Below are 22,698 nucleotides of genomic sequence, written 5' to 3'. Positions count from 1 at the left end.
AACTACTGCTGCACCAACTACAACTACTGCTGCATCAACAACTACAGCTGCACTAACTACAACAACTGCTGCACCAACAACTACAGCTGCACCAACTACAACTACTGCTGCACCAACAACTACAGCTGCACCAACTACAACTACTGCTGCACCAACTATAACTACTGCTGCACCAACAACTACAGCTGCACTAACTACAACAACTGCTGCACCAACAACTACAGCTGCACTAACTACAACTACTGCCACACCAACAACTACTGCTGCACCAACTACAACTACTTCTGCAACAACAACTACAGCTGCACCAACTACAACTACAGCTGCACCAACTACAACTACTGCTGCACCAACAACTACAGCTGCACTAACTACAACTACTGCTGCACCAACAACTACAGCTGCACTAACTACAACTACTGCCTCACCAACTACAACTACTGCCACACCAACAACTACTGCTGCACCAACAACTACAGATGCACTAACTACAACTACTGCTGCACCAACTACAACTACTGCTGCACCAACAACTACTGCTGCACTATCTACAACTACTGCTGCACCAACAACTACAGCTGCACTAACTACAACTGCTGCTGCATCAACAACTACAGCTGCACTAACTACAACAACTGCTGCACCAACAACTACAGCTGCACCAACTACAACTACTGCTGCACCAACAACTACAGCTGCACCAACTACAACTACTGCTGCACTAACTACAACTACTGCTACACCAACCACAACTACTGCTACACCAACAACTACAGCTTCACCAACTACAACTACTGCCACACCAACAACTACAGCTGCACCAACTACAACTACTGCTGCACCAACAACTACAGTTGCACCAACTACAACTACTGCTGCACTAACTACAACTACTGCTGCACCAACAACTACAGCTGCACCAACTACAACTACTGCCTCACCAACTACAACTACTGCCACACCAACAACTAAAGCTGCACCAACTACAACTACTGCTGCACCAACCACAACTACTGCTGCACCAACTACAACTACTGCTGCACCAACTACAACTACTGCTGCATCAACAACTACAGCTGCACTAACTACAACAACTGCTGCACCAACAACTACAGCTGCACCAACTACAACTACTGCTGCACCAACAACTACAGCTGCACCAACTACAACTACTGCTGCACTAACTACAACTACTGCTACACCAACCACAACTACTGCTACACCAACAACTACTGCTGCACCAACAACTACTGCCTCACCAACTACAACTGCTGCCACACCAACAACTACTGCTGCTCCAACTACAACTACTGCTGCACCAACTACAACTACTGCTGCACCATCAACTACAGCTGCACTGACTACAACTACTGCTGCACCAACTACAACTACTGCTGCACCATCAACTACAGCTGCACTGACTACAACTACTGCTGCACCAACTACAACTACTGCTGCACCAACAACTACAGCTGCACTTACTACAACTACTGCTGCACCAACAACTACAGCTGCACTAACTACAACTACTGATGCACCAACCACAACTACTGCTGCACCAACTACAACTACGGCTGCAACAACCACTACAGCTGCACTAACTACAACTACTGATGCACCAACCACAACTACTGCTGCACCAACTACAACTACTGCTGCACAAACAACTACAGCTGCACTAACTACAACTGCTGCACCAACAACTACAGCTGCACTAACTACAACTACTGATGCACCAACCACAACTACTGCTGCACCAACTACAACTACGGCTGCAACAACCACTACAGCTGCACTAACTACAACTACCGATGCACCAACCACAACTACTGCTGCACCAACAACTACAGTTGCACCAACTACAACTACTGCTGCACCAACAACTACAGCTGCACCAACTACAACTACTGCCTCACCAAATACAACTACTGCCACACCAACAACTACAGCTGCACCAACTACAACTACTGCTGCACCAACAACAATTACTGCTGCACCAACTACAACTACAGCTTCACCAACAACAACTACTGCTGCACCAACTACAACTACTGCTGCACCAACTACAACTACTGCCTCACCAACTACAACTACTGCCACACCAACAACTACAGCTGCACCAACTACAACTACTGCTGCACCAACTACAACTACTGCTGCACCATCAACTACAGCTGCACTGACTACAACTACTGCTGCACCAACTACAACTACTGCTGCACCAACAACTACAGCTGCACTTACTACAACTACTGCTGCACCAACAACTACAGCTGCAATAACTACAACTACTGATGCACCAACCACAACTACTGCTGCACCAACTACAACTACGGCTGCAACAACCACTACAGCTGCACTAACTACAACTACTGATGCACCAACCACAACTACTGCTGCACCAACTACAACTACTGCTGCACAAACAACTACAGCTGCACTAACTACAACTGCTGCACCAACAACTACAGCTGCACTAACTACAACTACTGATGCACCAACCACAACTACTGCTGCACCAACTACAACTACGGCTGCAACAACCACTACAGCTGCACTAACTACAACTACCGATGCACCAACCACAACTACTGCTGCACCAACAACTACAGTTGCACCAACTACAACTACTGCTGCACCAACAACTACAGCTGCACAAACTACAACTACTGCCTCACCAAATACAACTACTGCCACACCAACAACTACAGCTGCACCAACTACAACTACTGCTGCACCAACAACAATTACTGCTGCACCAACTACAACTACAGCTTCAACAACAACAACTACTGCTGCACCAACTACAACTACTGCTGCACCAACTACAATAACTGCTGCACCAACAACTACAGCTGCACCAACTACAACTACTGCTTCACCAACAACTACAGTTGCACCAACTACAACTACAGCTGCACTAACTACAACTACTGCTGCACCAACAACTACAGCTGCACTAACTACAACAACTGCTGCACCAACAACTACAGTTGCACCAACTACAACTACAGCTGCACTAACTACAACAACTGCTGCACCAACAACTACAGCTGCACTAACTACAACTGCTGCACCAACAACTACAGCTGCACTAACTACAACAACTGCTGCACCAACAACTACAGCTGCACTAACTACAACTACTGCTGCACCAACAACTACAGTTGCACCAACTACAACTACTGCTGCACCAACAACTACAGCTGCACCAACTACAACTACTGCTGCACCAACTACAACTACAGCTGCATCAACTACAGCTGCACCAACCACAACTACTGCTGCACCAACTACTACAACTACTGCTGCACCAACTACAACTACTGCTGCACCAACAACTACAGCTGCACCAACTACAACTACTGCTGCACCAACCACAACTACTGATGCACCAACTACAACTACTGCTGCACAAACAACTACAGCTGCACTGACTACAACTACTACTGCACCAACTACAACTACTGCTGCACCAACAACTACAGCTGCACCAACTACAACTACTGCTGCACCAACTACAACTACTGCTGCACCAACAACAATTACAGCTGCACCAACTACAACTACTGCTGCACCAACCACAATTACAGCTGCACCAACTACAACTACTGCTGCACCAACCACAACTACTGATGCACAAACAACTACAGCTGCACTGACTACAACTACAGCTGCACCAACTACAACTACTGCTGCACCAACAACTACTGCTGCACCAACAACTACAGCCACACTAACTACAACTACTGCTGCACCAACTACAACTGCTACACCAACAACTACAGCTGCACTAACTACAACAGCTGCCACACCAACAACTACAGCTGCACCAACCACAACTACTGCTGCACAAACAACTACAGCTGCACTGACTACAACTACTACTGCACCAACTACAACTACTGCTGCACCAACAACTACAGCTGCACCAACTACAACTACTGCTGCACCAACAACTACAGCCACACTAACTACAACTACTGCTGCACCAACTACAACTGCTACACCAACAACTACAGCTGCACTAACTACAACTACTGCCACACCAACAACTACTGCTGCACCAACTACAACTACTTCTGCACCAACAACTACAGCTGCACCAACTACAACTACTGCTGCACCAACCACAACTACTGCTGCACGAACTACAACTATTGCTGCACCAACAACTACAGATGCACTAACTACAACTACTGCCTCACCAACTACAACGACTGCTGCACCAACAACTACTGCTGCACCAACTACAGCTATCGCTGCACCAACTATAACTACTGCTGCACCAACCACAACTACTGCTGCACCAACTACAGCTACCGCTGCACCAACTACAACTACTGCTGCACTAACTACAACAAGTGCTGCACCAACAACTACAGCTGCACTAACTACAACTACAGCTGCACTAACAACTACTGATGCACCAACCACAACTACTGCTGCACCAACTACAACTGCTGCACCAACAACTACAGCTGCACTAACTACAACTACTTCTGCACCAACATCTACAGCTGCACCAACTACAACTACTGCTGCACCAACAACTACAGCTGCACTAACTACAACCACTGCCTCACCAACTACAACTACTGCTGCACAAACAACTACAGCTGCACCAACTACAACTACAGCTGCACTAACTACAACTACTGCTGCACCAACTTCAACAGCTGCACCAACAACTACAGCGGCACCAACTACAACTACTGCTGCACCAACAAGTACAGCGACACCAACTACAACTACTGCTGCACCAACAACTACAACTGCTGCACCAACCACAACTACTGCTGCACTAACTACAACTACTGCTGCACCAACTACAACTACTGATGCACCAACTACAACTACTGCTGCACCAACTACAGCTACCGCTGCACCAACTACAACTAGTGTTTCACCAACTACAACGACTGCTGCACCAACCACAACTACTGCTGCACCAACTACAGCTACCGCTGCACCAACTAGAACTACTGCTGCACCAACAACAACTACTGCTGCACCAATTACAGCTACCGCTGCACCAACTACAACTACTGCTGCACCAACTACAGCTACCGCTGCACCAACTACAACTACTGCTGCACCAACAACAACTACTGCTGCACCAATTACAGTTACCGCTGCACCAACTACAACTACTGCTGCACCAACCACAACTACTGCTGCACCAACTACAGCTACGGCTGCACCAACTACAATTACTGCTGCACCAACTACAGCTACCGCTGCACCAACTACAACTAGTGTTTCACCAACTACAACGACTGCTGCACCAACCACAACGACTACTGCACCAACTACAACTACTGCTGCACCAACTACAACTACTGCTGCACCAACTACAGCTACCGCTGCACCAACTACAACTAGTGTTTCACCAACTACAACTACTAGTGCACCAACCACAATTACTGCTGCACCAACTACAACTACTGCTGCACCAACTACAACTACTGCTGCACCAACTACAACGACTGCTGCACTAACTACAACTACTGCTGCACCAACTACAACTACAGCTGCAATAACTACAACTACTGCTGCACTAACCACAACTACTGCTGCACCAACAACTACAGCTGCACCAACTACAACTACTGCTGCACCAACTACAACTACTGCTGCAACAACTACAAGTACTGCTGCACCAACTACAACGACTGCTGCACCAACAACTACAGCTGCACTAACTACAAGTACTACTGCACCAACTACAACTACTGCTGCACCAACAACTACAGCTTCACTAACTACTACAACTACTGCTGCACCAACTAAAACTACAGCTGCACTAATTACAACTACTGCTGCCTCAACTACAACTACTGCTGCACCAACAACAGCAGCTGCACCAACTACAACTACTGCTGTACCAACTACAACTACTGCTGCAAAGACCACAACTACTGCTGCACCAACCACAACTACTGTTGCACCAACTACAACTACTGCTGCACCAACCACAACTACTGCTGCACCAACTACAACTACTGCTGCACCAACAACTACATCTGCACTAACTACAACTACTGCTGCACCAACTACAACTACTGCTGCACTAATTTCAACTACTGCTGCACCAACTACAACTACTGCTGCACCAACCACAACTACTGCTGCACCAACCACAACTACTGCTGCACCAACTACAACTACTGCTGCACCAACAACTACTGCTGCACCAACTACAACTACTGCTGCACCAACTACAACTACAGCTGCACTAACTACAACTGCTGTTGCACCAACCACAACTACTGCTGCACCAACTACAACTACTGATGCACCAACAACAACTACTACTGCACCAACTACAACTACTGCTGCACCAACTAACACTACAGCTGCACTAACTACAACTACTGTTGCACCAACCACAACTACAACTGCACTAACTACAACTACTGCTGCACCAACTACTGCTGCACCAACTACAACTACTGCTGCACCAACTACAACTACAGCTGCACTAACTACAACTACTGCTGCACCAACTACAACTACTGCTGCAAAGACCACAACTACAGCTGCACTAACTACAACTACTGCTGCACCAACTACTACTATTGCTGCACCAACAACTACAGCTGCACTAACTACAACTACTGCTGCACCAACTACAACTACTGCCGCACCAACTACAACTACAGCTGCAATAACTACAACTACTGCTGCACCAACCACAACTACAGCTGCACCAACTACAACTACTGCTGCACCAACTACAACTACAGCTGCAATAACTACAACTACTGCTGCACTAACCACAACTACTGCTGCACCAACAACTACTGCTGCACCAACTACAGCTACCGCTGCTCCAACTACAACTACTGCTGCCTCAACTACAACTACTGCTGCACCAACAACAGCAGCTGCACCAACTACAACTACTGCTGCACCAACTACAACTACTGCTGCAAAGACCACAACTACTGCTGCACCAACCACAACTACTGCTGCACCAACTACAACTACAGCTGCACTAACTACAACTACTGTTGCACCAACCACAACTACTGCTGCACCAACTACAACTACTGCTGCACCAACTACAACTACTGCTGCACCAACCACAACTTCTGCTGCACCAACCACAACTACTGCTGCACCAACTACAACTACTGCTGCACCAACAACTACTGCTGCACCAACTACAACTACTGCTGCACCAACTACAACTACAGCTGCACTAACTACAACTACTGTTGCACCAACCACAACTACTGCTGCACCAACTACAACTACTGCTGCACCAACTACAACTACTGCTGCACCAACTACAACTACTGCTGCACCAACTACAACTACAGCTCCACTAACTACAACTGCTGTTGCACCAACCACAACTACTGCTGCACCAACAACTACAACTGCTGCACCAACTACAACTACTGCTGCACCAACTACAACTACTGCTGCACCAACTACAACTACTGCTGCACCAACTACAACTACAGCTGCACTAACTACAACTACTTTTGCACCAACCACAACTACAGCTGCACTAACTACAACTACTGCTGCACCAACTACTGCTGCACCAACTACAACTACTGCTGCACCAACTACAACTACAGCTGCACTCACTACAACTACTGTTGCACCAACTACAACTGCTGCACCAACAACTACAGCTGCACTAACTACAACTACTTCTGCACCAACATCTACAGCTTCACCAACTACAACTACTGCTGCACCAACAACTACAGCTGCACTAACTACAACTACTGCCTCACCAACTACAACTACTGCTGCCCAAACAACTACAGCTGCACCAACTACAACTACAGCTGCACTAACTACAACTACTGCTGCACCAACTACAACAGCTGCACCAACAACTACAGCGGCACCAACTACAACTACTGCTGCACCAACAAGTACAGCGACACCAACTACAACTACTGCTGCACCAACAACTACAACTGCTGCACCAACCACAACTACTGCTGCACTAAATACAACTACTGCTGTACCAACTACAACTACTGATGCACCAACTACAACTACTGCTGCACCAACTACAGCTACCGCTGCACCAACTACAACTAGTGTTTCACCAACTACAACGACTGCTGCACCAACCACAACTACTGCTGCACCAACTACAGCTACCGCTGCACCAACTACAACTACTGCTGCACCAACAACAACTACTGCTGCACCAATTACAGCTACCGCTGCACCAACTACAACTACTGCTGCACCAACTACAGCTTCCGCTGCACCAACTACAACTACTGCTGCACCAACAACAACTACTGCTGCACCAATTACAGTTACCGCTGCACCAACTACAACTACTGCTGCACCAACCACAACTACTGCTGCACCCACTACAGCTACCGCTGCACCAACTACAGCTACCGCTGCACCAACTACAACTACTGCTGCACCAACTACAGCTACCGCTGCACCAACTACAACTAGTGTTTCATCAACTACAACGACTGCTGCACCAACCACAACGACTACTGCACCAACTACAACTACTGCTGCACCAACTACAACTACTGCTGCACCAACTACAGCTACCGCTGCACCAACTACAACTAGTGTTTCACCAACTACAACGACTGCTGCACCAACCACAACTACTGCTGCACCAACTACAGCTACCGCTGCACCAACTACAACTACTGCTGCACCAACAACAACTACTGCTGCACCAATTACAGCTACCGCTGCACCAACTACAACTACTGCTGCACCAACTACAGCTACCGCTGCACCAACTACAACTACTGCTGCACCAACAACAACTACTGCTGCACCAATTACAGTTACCGCTGCACCAACTACAACTACTGCTGCACCAACCACAACTACTGCTGCACCAACTACAGCTACCGCTGCACCAACTACAGCTACCGCTGCACCAACTACAACTACTGCTGCACCAACTACAGCTACCGCTGCACCAACTACAACTAGTGTTTCACCAACTACAACGACTGCTGCACCAACCACAACGACTACTGCACCAACTACAGCTACTGCTGCACCAACTACAGCTACCGCTGCACCAACTACAACTAGTGTTTCACCAACTACAACTACTAGTGCACCAACCACAATTACTGCTGCACCAACTACAACTACTGCTGCACCAACTACAACTACAGCTGCAATAACTACAACTACTGCTGCACCAACAACTACAGCTGCACCAACTACAACTACTGCTGCACCAACTACAACTACTACTGCAACAACTACAAGTACTGCTGCACCAACTACAACGACTGCTGCACCAACAACTACAGCTGCACTAACTACAAGTACTGCTGCACCAACTACAACTACTGCTGCACCAACTAAAACTACAGCTGCACTAACTACAACTACTGCTGCCTCAACTACAACTACTGCTGCACCAACAACAGTAGCTGCACCAACTACAACTACTGCTGCACCAACTACAACGACTGCTGCAAAGACCACAACTACTGCTGCACCAACCACAACTACTGCTGCACCAACTACAACTACTGCTGCACCAACAACTACAGCTGCACTAACTAAAACTACTGCTGCACCAACTACAACTACTGCTGCACTAATTTCAACTACTGCTGCACCAACTACAACTACTGCTGCACCAACCACAACTACTGCTGCACCAACCACAACTACTGCTGCACCAACTACAACTACTGCTGCACCAACAACTACTGCTGCACCAACATCAACTACTGCTGCACCAACTACAACTACAGCTGCACTAACTACAACTGCTGTTGCACCAACCACAACTACTGCTGCACCAACTACAACTACTGCTGCACCAACAACAACTACTGCTGCACCAACTACAACTACTGCTGCACCAACTACAACTACAGCTGCACTAACTACAACTACTGTAGCACCAACCACAATTACAGCTGCACTAACTACAACTACTGCTGCACCAACTACTGCTGAACCAACTACTGCTGCACCAACTACAACTACAGCTGCACTAACTACAACTACTGCTGCACCAACTACAACTACTGCTGCAAAGACCACAACTACAGCTGCACTAACTACAACTACTGTTGCACCAACTACTACTATTGCTGCACCAACAACTACAGCTGCACTAACTACAACTACTGCTGCACCAACTACAACTACTGCTGCACCAACTACAACTACAGCTGCAATAACTACAACTACTGCTGCACCAACCACAACTACAGCTGCACCAACTACAACTACTGCTGCAAAGACCACAACTACTGCTGCACCAACCACAACTACTGTTGCACCAACTACAACTACTGCTGCACCAACCACAACTACTGCTGCACCAACTACAACTACTGCTGCACCAACAACTACAGCTGCACTAACTAAAACTACTGCTGCACCAACTACAACTACTGCTGCACTAATTTCAACTACTGCTGCACCAACTACAACTACTGCTGCACCAACAACTACTGCTGCACCAACTACAACTACTGCTGCACCAACTACAACTACAGCTGCACTAACTACAACTACTGTTGCACCAACCACAATTACAGCTGCACTAACTACAACTACTGCTGCACCAACTACTGCTGCACCAACTACAACTACTGCTGCACCAACTACAACTACAGCTGCACTAACTACAACTACTGCTGCACCAACTACAACTACTGCTGCAAAGACCACAACTACAGCTGCACTAACTACAACTACTGCTGCACCAATTACAGCTACCGCTGCACCAACTACAACTACTGCTGCACCAACTACAGCTACCGCTGCACCAACTACAACTACTGCTGCACCAACAACAACTACTGCTGCACCAATTACAGTTACCGCTGCACCAACTACAACTACTGCTGCACCAACCACAACTACTGCTGCACCAACTACAGCTACCGCTGCACCAACTACAGCTACCGCTGCACCAACTACAACTACTGCTGCACCAACTACAGCTACCGCTGCACCAACTACAACTAGTGTTTCATCAACTACAACGACTGCTGCACCAACCACAACGACTACTGCACCAACTACAACTACTGCTGCACCAACTACAACTACTGCTGCACCAACTACAGCTACCGCTGCACCAACTACAACTAGTGTTTCACCAACTACAACGACTGCTGCACCAACCACAACTACTGCTGCACCAACTACAGCTACCGCTGCACCAACTACAACTACTGCTGCACCAACAACAACTACTGCTGCACCAATTACAGCTACCGCTGCACCAACTACAACTACTGCTGCACCAACTACAGCTACCGCTGCACCAACTACAACTACTGCTGCACCAACAACAACTACTGCTGCACCAATTACAGTTACCGCTGCACCAACTACAACTACTGCTGCACCAACCACAACTACTGCTGCACCAACTACAGCTACCGCTGCACCAACTACAGCTACCGCTGCACCAACTACAACTACTGCTGCACCAACTACAGCTACCGCTGCACCAACTACAACTAGTGTTTCACCAACTACAACGACTGCTGCACCAACCACAATGACTACTGCACCAACTACAGCTACTGCTGCACCAACTACAGCTACCGCTGCACCAACTACAACTAGTGTTTCACCAACTACAACTACTAGTGCACCAACCACAATTACTGCTGCACCAACTACAACTACTGCTGCACCAACTACAACTACAGCTGCAATAACTACAACTACTGCTGCACCAACAACTACAGCTGCACCAACTACAACTACTGCTGCACCAACTACAACTACTACTGCAACAACTACAAGTACTGCTGCACCAACTACAACGACTGCTGCACCAACAACTACAGCTGCACTAACTACAAGTACTGCTGCACCAACTACAACTACTGCTGCACCAACTAAAACTACAGCTGCACTAACTACAACTACTGCTGCCTCAACTACAACTACTGCTGCACCAACAACAGTAGCTGCACCAACTACAACTACTGCTGCACCAACTACAACGACTGCTGCAAAGACCACAACTACTGCTGCACCAACCACAACTACTGCTGCACCAACTACAACTACTGCTGCACCAACAACTACAGCTGCACTAACTAAAACTACTGCTGCACCAACTACAACTACTGCTGCACTAATTTCAACTACTGCTGCACCAACTACAACTACTGCTGCACCAACCACAACTACTGCTGCACCAACCACAACTACTGCTGCAACAACTACAACTACTGCTGCACCAACAACTACTGCTGCACCAACATCAACTACTGCTGCACCAACTACAACTACAGCTGCACTAACTACAACTGCTGTTGCACCAACCACAACTACTGCTGCACCAACTACAACTACTGCTGCACCAACAACAACTACTGCTGCACCAACTACAACTACTGCTGCACCAACTACAACTACAGCTGCACTAACTACAACTACTGTAGCACCAACCACAATTACAGCTGCACTAACTACAACTACTGCTGCACCAACTACTGCTGAACCAACTACTGCTGCACCAACTACAACTACAGCTGCACTAACTACAACTACTGCTGCACCAACTACAACTACTGCTGCAAAGACCACAACTACAGCTGCACTAACTACAACTACTGTTGCACCAACTACTACTATTGCTGCACCAACAACTACAGCTGCACTAACTACAACTACTGCTGCACCAACTACAACTACTGCTGCACCAACTACAACTACAGCTGCAATAACTACAACTACTGCTGCACCAACCACAACTACAGCTGCACCAACTACAACTACTGCTGCAAAGACCACAACTACTGCTGCACCAACCACAACTACTGTTGCACCAACTACAACTACTGCTGCACCAACCACAACTACTGCTGCACCAACTACAACTACTGCTGCACCAACAACTACAGCTGCACTAACTAAAACTACTGCTGCACCAACTACAACTACTGCTGCACTAATTTCAACTACTGCTGCACCAACTACAACTACTGCTGCACCAACAACTACTGCTGCACCAACTACAACTACTTCTGCACCAACTACAACTACAGCTGCACTAACTACAACTACTGTTGCACCAACCACAATTACAGCTGCACTAACTACAACTACTGCTGCACCAACTACTGCTGCACCAACTACAACTACTGCTGCACCAACTACAACTACAGCTGCACTAACTACAACTACTGCTGCACCAACTACAACTACTGCTGCAAAGACCACAACTACAGCTGCACTAACTACAACTACTGCTGCACCAACTACTACTATTGCTGCACCAACAATTACAGCTGCACTAACTACAACTACTGCTGCACCAACTACAACTACTGCTGCACCAACTACAACTACAGCTGCAATAACTACAACTACTGCTGCACCAACCACAACTACTGCTGCACCAACTACAACTACAGCTGCAATAACTACAACTACTGCTGCACTAACCACAACTACTGCTGCACCAACAACTACTGCTGCACCAACTACAGCTACCGCTGCACCACCTACAGCTACCGCTGCTCCAACTACAACTACTGCTGCCTCAACTACAACTACTGCTGCACCAACTACAACTACTGCTGCAAAGACCACAACTACAGCTGCACTAACTACAACTACTGCTGCACCAACTACTACTATTGCTGCACCAACAACTACAGCTGCACTAACTACAACTACTGCTGCACCAACTACAACTACTGCTGCACCAACTACAACTACAGCTGCAATAACTACAACTACTGCTGCACCAACCACAACTACAGCTGCACCAACTACAACTACTGCTGCACCAACTACAACTACAGCTGCAATAACTACAACTACTGCTGCACTAACCACAACTACTGCTGCACGAACAACTACTGCTGCACCAACTACAGCTACCGCTGCACCAACTACAGCTACCGCTGCTCCAACTACAACTACTGCTGCCTCAACTACAACTACTGCTGCACCAACAACAGCAGCTGCACCAACTACAACTACTGCTGCACCAACTACAACTACTGCTGCAAAGACCACAACTACTGCTGCACCAACCACAACTACTGCTGCACCAACTACAACTACTGCTGCACTAATTTCAACTACTGCTGCACCAACTACAACTACTGCTGCACCAACCACAACTACTGCTGCACCAACCACAACTACTGCTGCACCAACTACAACTACTGCTGCACCAACAACTACTGCTGCACCAACTACAACTACTGCTGCACCAACTACAACTACAGCTGCACTAACTACAACTACTGTTGCACCAACCACAACTACTGCTGCACCAACTACAACTACTGCTGCACCAACTACAACTACTGATGCACCAACTACAACTACTGCTGCACCAACTACAACTACAGCTGCACTCACTACAACTACTGTTGCACCAACCACAACTACAGCTGCACCAACTACAACTACTGCTGCACCAACTACAACTACTGCTGCACCAACTACAACTACAGCTGCACTAACTACAACTACTGCTGCACCAACTACAACTACTGCTGCAAAGACCACAACTACAGCTGCACTAACTACAACTACTGCTGCACCAACTACTACTATTGCTGCACCAACTACAACTACTGCTGCACCAACTACAACTACTGCTGCACCAACTACAACTACAGCTGCAATAACTACAACTACTGCTGCACTAACCACAACTACTGCTGCACCAACAACTACTGCTGCACCAACTACAGCTACCGCTGCACCAACTACAGCTACCGCTGCTCCAACTACAACTACTGCTGCCTCAACTACAACTACTGCTGCACCAACAACAGCAGCTGCACCAACTACAACTACTGCTGCACCAACTACAACTACTGCTGCAAAGACCACAACTACTGCTGCACCAACCACAACTACTGTTGCACCAACTACAACTACTGCTGCACCAACAACTACAGCTGCACTAACTACAACTACTGCTGAACCAACTACAACTACTGCTGCACCAACTACAACTACAGCTGCACTAACTACAACTACTGCTGCACCACCTACAACTACTGCTGCAAAGACCACAACTACAGCTGCACTAACTACAACTACTGCTGCACCAACTACAACTACTGCTGCACCAACTACAACTACAGCTGCAATAACTACAACTACTGCTGCACTAACCACAACTACTGCTGCACCAACAACTACTGCTGCACCAACTACAGCTACCGCTGCACCAACTACAGCTACCGCTGCTCCAACTACAACTACTGCTGCACCAACTACAACTACCGCTGCACCAACTAGAACAAGTGTTTCACCAACCACAACGACTGCTGCACCAACTACAACTACTGCTGCACCCACAACTACAGCTGCACTAACTACAAGTACTGCTGCACCAACTAGAACTACTGCTGCACCAACAACTACAGCTTCACTAACTACTACAACTACTGCTGCACCAACAACTACAGCTGCACTAACTGCAACTACTACTGCACCAACAACAACAGCTGCACCAACTACAACTACTGCTGCACCAACTACAACTACTGCTGCACCAACAACTGCAGCTGCACTAATTACAACTACTGCTGCACCAACTACAACTACTGCTGCACCAACCACAACTACTGCTGCACCAATCACAACTACTGCTGAACCAACCACAACTACTGCTTCACTAACTACAACTACTGCTGCACCAACTACAACTACAGCTGCACTAACTACAACTACTGTTGCACCAACCACAACTACTGCTGCACCAACCACAACTACTGCTGCACCAACTATAGCTACTGCTGCACCAACTACAACTACTGCTGCACCAACAACTGCAGCTGCACTAATTACAACTACTGCTGCACCAACTACACCTACTGCTGCACCAGCTACAACTACTGCTGCACTAACTACAACTACTGCTGCACCAACCACAACTACTGCTGGACCAACTACAACTACTGCTGCACCAACAACTACAGCTGCACTATATACAACTACTGATGCACTAACAACTACAGCTGCACCAACTACAACTACTGCTGCACCAACAACTACAGCTGCACTATATACAACTACTGATGCACCAACAACAACAGCTGCACCAACCACACCTACTGCTGCACCAACCACAACTACTGCTGCACCAACTACAACTACTGCTGCCCCAACTACAACTACTGCTGCACCAACAACAACAGCTGCACCAACTACAACTACTGCTGCACCAACTACAACTACTGCTGCACCAACCACAACTACTGCTGCACCTACTACAACTACTGCTGCACCAACAACTACAGATGCACTAACTACAACTACTGCTGCACCAACTACAACTACTGCTGCACCAACCACAACTACTGCTGCACCAACAACTGCAGCTGCACTAATTACAACTACTGCTGCACCAACTACAACTACTGCTGCACCAACTACAACTACTGCTGCACCAACAACTACAGCTGCACTATCTACAACTACTGATGCACTAACAACTACAGCTGCACTATCTACAACTACTGCTGCTCCAACTACTGCTGCACCAACAACTACAGCTGCAATAACTACAACTACTGCTGCACCAACTACAACTACTGCTGCACCAACTACAACTACTGCTGCACCAACCACAACTACTGCTGCACCAACTACAACTACTGCTTTACCAACTACAACTACTGCTGCACCAACTACAACTACTGCTGCACCAACCACAACTACTGCTGCACCAACTACAACTACTGCTTTACCAACTACAACTACAGCTGCACTAACTACAACTACTGCTGCACCAACTACAACTACTGCTGCCCCAACTACAACTACTGCTGCACCAACAACAACAGCTACACCAACCACAACTACTGCTGCACCAACCACAACTACTGCTGCACCAACTACAACTACTGCTGCCCCAACTACAACTACTGCTGCACCACCAACAACAACAGCTGCACCAACTACAACTACTGCTGCACCAACTACAACTACTGCTGCACCAACCACAACTACTGCTGCACCTACTACAACTACTGCTGCACCAACAACTACAGCTGCACTAACTACAACTACTGCTGCACCAACCAGCACTACTGCTGCACCAACTACAACTACTGCTGCACCAACAACTACAGCTGCACTAACTACAAGTACTGCTGTACCAACTACAACTACTGCTGCACCAACTACAACTACTGCTTCACCAACAACTACAGCTGCACTAACTACAACTACTACTGCACCAACCACAACTGCCGCTGCACCAACGACAACTACTGCGGCACCAACAACAACTACTGCTGCACCAACTACAGCTACCACTGCACCAACTACAACTACTACTGCACCAACTACAGCTACTGCTGCACCAACTACAGCTACCGCTGCACCAACTACAACTACTACTTCACCAACTACAGCTACTGCTGCACCAACTACAGCTACCGCTGCACCAACTACTACTACTACTGCACCAACTACAACTACTTCTGCACCAACCACAACTACTGCTGCACCAACCACAACTACTGCTGCACCAACTACAGCTACCGCTCCACCAACTACAACTACTGCTGCACCAACTACAGCTACCGCTGCACCAACTACAGCTACCGCTGCACCAACTACAACTACTGCTGCACCAACTACAGCTACTGCTGCACCAACCACAACTACTGCTGCACCAACTACAACTACTGCTGCACCAACTACAGCTACCACTGCACCAACTACAACTACCACACCAACCACTACTACAACTACCACACCAACCACTACTACAACTACCAGACCAACCACTACTCCAACTACCACACCAACCACTACTGCAACTACCACACCAACTACTACTACAACTACCAGACCAACCACTACTACAACTACCACACCAACCACTACTCCAACTACCACACCAACCACTACTCCAACTACCAGACCAACCACTACGACAACTACCAGACCAACCACTGCTACAACTACCAGATCAACCACTACTACAACTACCACACCAACCGCTACTCCAACTACCAGACCAACCACTACTCCAACTACCAGACCAACTACTACTACAACTACAACAACTGCAACTACATCAACTCAATCAGCCACCACTTCGTCAAACACCAGTGATGCTTGTTGCATCAGACTGGGAATGCTCCATCTGCTTCTTGGTCTCATTGTTTTTATCCTCTAGTTTACAACATTTGAAACAGGTGTACGAATGAATCAATGATGAATTAACTTTTTTTTTGACTGTGTATTCTTGCCTACCATGTCATTTCTATTTATTTATATATATATTTATGTATGTCTTTTTCTTTTTTTGGCACCAATTCATCTCCCTCCCTGAATTTAATTGTAATATTCATGATTTTTTAATTTACTCTCAGATTATTTAAATGTATCTATTAAAGTGATGTTTAATAAAGTTCTTTGGAACTATAATGTTTATCAATTTTTATTTTCCTGTGTCTTCCCCTCGCTGTCTTTTACTTCAATTTAATTTATGTAGATGTAGAATATGAAAGACAAATGGATCACTGCAATTCACAGAAACAACTGGATTCCAGGCACCGAAACGTGGATTTGCGGTTCCCATTTTGTATCAGGTAATGTTGGATTTTTGGGTAGCTAACGTTAAACGGTCAAATTATAAAGTTCGGTGACCTCATCACTTTAATTTCTCCAACAAATCCTGCCTTGAAGTCGGACCAAGCATCAAGACTTTTGTAAGCCTTCAAGCTTTGCTTCGTGTATTTCCCCGGCGTAGAAATGAAGTACATATAAATATCAGGAAACTGGATTCCTGGCCAAATATTAATGTCCATGGACCACTGGTTCTTGGGGTAACTGTACCAAATATTAATGTCCATGGACCACTGGTTCTTGGTAACTGTACCAAATATTAATGTCCATGGATCACTGGTTCTTGGTAACTGTACCAAATATTAATGTCCATGGACCACTGGTTCTTGGTAACTGTACCAAATATTAATGTCCATGGACCACTGGTTCTTGGTAACTGTACCAAATATTAATGTCCATGGACCACTGGTTCTTGGTAACTGTACCAAATATTAATGTCCATGGACCACTGGTTCTTGGGGTAACTGTACCAAATATTAATGTCCATGGACCACTGGTTCTTGGTAACTGTACCAAATATTAATGTCCATGGACCACTGGTTCTTGGGGTAACTGTACCAAATATTAATGTCCATGGACCACTGGTTCTTGGGGTAACTGTACCAAATATTAATGTCCATGGACCACTGGTTCTTGGTAACTGTACCAAATATTAATGTCCATGGACCACTGGTTCTTGGTAACTGTACCAAATATTAATGTCCATGGATCACTGGTTCTTGGTAACTGTACCAAATATTAATGTCCATGGACCACTGGTTCTTGGTAACTGTACCAAATATTAATGTCCATGGACCACTGGTTCTTGGGGTAACTGTACGGGTCACTGTCAAGTCCAACTGACGCAAATTTAAGCCCAGAATCGTCTGTTATCCCGTCTTCTCCACAGTTTCCCCTAGTAGTTGCAGCCGTTTTTGCCACTCAGTGCGAGTAAGGGGGCGTGATCCAGTGGGAAAGTGACGTCAATGCAGACCCTCTATTCTTTTCTTAATAAGTGATAGTATGGAAAGGCTTGTAACAGACAAACCGAAATTATTTTGAACGTTATTCATGAACAAAAATGATTTGTGCAGGCATCTGCAGACCAGACAGTAGTACTACCGTCATGGCCATTAATCACTGACTGTAAGGCTAGTTTGACTTCCCTTGTGATTCAGTAACCACACCTGTAAAACCAGACAATCAGACAATGGAATTATTCCAGTTTTCATATTATATAACATATGTCTGAAATTGTAACACTAATAGTTCACTAAATTATGTTGACTTGTAGTTGAATTCCAGGAATCCTTGTCGCTGCTCTTGCTGCACTTCACCTGCAGAACACTCCTTGAGAACAACAGAAAGCACAAGTCAGTATATTTGAAAAGATCTTTTCTTTATTTAACCCCAATCAATACTGGCGTGGACTGGAAGAGTAGCACCATCGCCCAACCAAACAAAACAAACAAAAGGTGAATAGCAACACCCAGCCGGTCTGTGACGTTGGTGGCTCATAAGGTTAAACAATTAAAATAATTATTTCATGCATGTGTATGTCATGAATGACTGAATTTATTTCGAACATGTATATAAAAAATAAAAATAAAAATAAACAGTAACAGTTCCTACCCCTTTATAACTCTATGAATTTCCATTATTGCTATTATTATATCTACACAATATCCATATAAATATAGTCTATATAAATACTACGTAAACATGCCTATTACTACATAATTATCCATATAATTATATAGAAAATATAAATATTACATAAATATTATATCAATATATAGAAAATACAAATATTATATAAATATATATAAATATATACTATATAAACTTCATAAATATCCCTAAAAATATATATATGCTACATACATAATAAATATATAACATATAATTATAACTATCCATCTCAACATATATTATATACTACATAAATATCCACATAGATATCTAAACATATCTTAAGCAAGTATAATATACCATTTTTCCCTACTTTACCATTCTATCACATTCCTTTTTAACCCATTTCCTCTTCCATATACCTGTTTATAAATCATTTTTTGTATCTCTTTTTAAACAGATTGATGTTAGTACTCCCTAGTAGTTGCAGCAGCTTTTGCCACTCAGTACGAGTACGAGTCAGCACCATTATTAGTATCCTTAACTTTGGTTCTTTTTTCTTTGTGTCATAGCAAGTATTGCTGGGCCAGGATTTTCCAGTTTATTTGCATTTGTTGTAACAGCACATCACCCAACCAGCAGTTAATGACAATCCTTTCAGACTCAACACTGGGGACTGAATCAAACGGAAGTTGAGATTTGATTAAATACGTTGATTTTCTTTGGCTAGACTTTGCGGTGAGTATGTACAGCTTCATATACATACTTTTACTAAACTGTAATAAACTGAAAACTGAGTTAAATTGAATTGATAAACTTACTTATGGTGACTTTAATGGAGTGCAAAGTTACCGTATGACTAAAATAAGTTGAGATAATAATTTCAGTTATGACTATGTGATGGTAATGTTTTGCCTTTTCCAGGGGTTTGTTCATGCTGGTGGTCGGTATTAACAGAAAAGTGACGGAGCTCTGGTCAAATTGAGTCATATTTTTGTATCTTCTTCAATTCCTGATGAACCCTTTTTCCTGATAAAACTATGAACACTTATACACCATACTTCTAAACTATCTGTATTGCCATTCTGCTTCATGGATGTCTGCCTGTAATCCTGTCACCTTTTTACATTTGTTATGATGAGTTGCCATGACAACAGGTAGTCATTTACATGAGCTTTACAAAAAACAACTGAACAAATCTAATCAAACAAAAATTTGTATAGCACTTTTCATGCATAAAAAAATGCAGCACAAAGTGCTTTACATAAAAACAATACACAAACATGAGACATATTAATGCCCTGCCCCCTCCACACACACACAGAAAGACACAAGCACGCACACTACAATTCACCCAAGTTACACACACACAGACACACACGCAGACACACGCATCTATATAAATATGGGTGTAATAACCAGAACAAGAACCCAAAACCAGGGAAGTTGAAGTGGAGAGATCAACACAGCAAAAAAATCATATCTTTTGAGATATGGACTACGTTTACATGCAGTCAAAATTGGGGTTGAGGTCAATATTCCGGTTACTGAAACATTGGGAATAATCTGTTTCCATGCGTGAGCAAACAGGGTTATCCCTGTTTACATGGTGATTAATCATTCTGGATATCTGGATCAAACCAGCGACGCACGGAGAACATCATGACGCAATTCCCGTCATTTCTGCTTCTTCTTCCTGTATCCAAATTCAAAACAAATGCTGCTTTGCGCAACTTCGCTCACCTTTTTGTAAATCTGGTTATCCCGGGACTTTCTACCGTCTACAAATGCAGAAATGTTCATATCCTTCATTACATTTATGAAGTGATTAGTCTCCTCCTGGTCTTGTGTTTCTCCGTGTTTATAAGAACTTCCTGGACTCAAAAGACCAGGATTCCTTGCGAAAAGAACATTTGCAGAAAACAAATTCATGTTCCGTTTGATGGGGATATTCCGTTTGGCGTTTACATGACCCAATATTCAGGTTTTAAAAGCAGTAACCCAGGGTGAATTTGGGTTATTCAAAGGGGTTATTGGTGTTTACTTGGCCGTGCAAAACCGGGTTATTGCTAATATTCGGGTTTTAAAAGGGTTATTGACTGCATGAAAACGCAGTCAATGTTACAGAAGGATGTTCCAGACTCCTCCCCCTCACTACTTTTAGAACATAGTGTACAGATAGATAAAAGACTTCAGACAACCAGCTGAAGTTTACAGTCTTTTTCACAACAGACGGTGTAATCCTGGATATGGTACTGTGAATGAACACCTCTTCATCACTGATGTCAAACTGTTGACTGTAGGTTTCCATCCATGTCATCTACTAAGAGAGTTCCTTTTGTTCCTTCCATTGTTGAGTGGAACATCAGCAGCCCAGTAGTTGCCAGGCAACAAACACAACACATTTGGTGCCATTCATAACGACCTGTGGAGATCCAAGCATCCCTCTCTGCTGCGCTTTCTACCCTCCAACAGTCTGTCTATTGATGTTTCTTTGAA

At 45.3% G+C, this 22,698-nt stretch overlaps 3 protein-coding genes across 3 annotated transcripts; all 3 read left to right on the top strand.

Moving 5' to 3' along the window:
* Positions 1–655: 655 nt before the first annotated feature.
* Positions 656–2,122, top strand: LOC133456438 (mucin-5AC-like; the record flags this gene model as incomplete). Its single annotated transcript, XM_061734912.1, has 2 exons — positions 656–1,216; positions 1,631–2,122. Coding segments are annotated over 2 exons (1,053 nt in total), but the record flags the coding sequence as incomplete, so codon positions are not given.
* Positions 2,123–2,254: 132 nt separating this feature from the next.
* Positions 2,255–4,980, top strand: LOC133456437 (mucin-5AC-like; the record flags this gene model as incomplete). Its single annotated transcript, XM_061734911.1, has 3 exons — positions 2,255–2,815; positions 3,305–3,829; positions 4,903–4,980. Coding segments are annotated over 3 exons (1,164 nt in total), but the record flags the coding sequence as incomplete, so codon positions are not given.
* A 943-nt stretch (positions 4,981–5,923) lies between these two features.
* On the top strand, positions 5,924–18,072 carry LOC133456436 (mucin-5AC-like; the record flags this gene model as incomplete). The annotated part of the gene is made up of 3 exons (XM_061734910.1): positions 5,924–6,520; positions 7,349–7,876; positions 17,734–18,072. Coding segments are annotated over 3 exons (1,464 nt in total), but the record flags the coding sequence as incomplete, so codon positions are not given.
* Between the last annotated feature and the right edge of the window lie 4,626 nt (positions 18,073–22,698).

Source organism: Cololabis saira, chromosome 12 (assembly GCF_033807715.1).
Source record: "Cololabis saira isolate AMF1-May2022 chromosome 12, fColSai1.1, whole genome shotgun sequence".
Taxonomy (NCBI): Eukaryota; Metazoa; Chordata; class Actinopteri; order Beloniformes; family Belonidae; genus Cololabis; species Cololabis saira.
The sequence above is the reverse complement of the archived record's forward strand: the minus strand, read 5'-3'. Positions and strand labels throughout refer to the sequence as shown.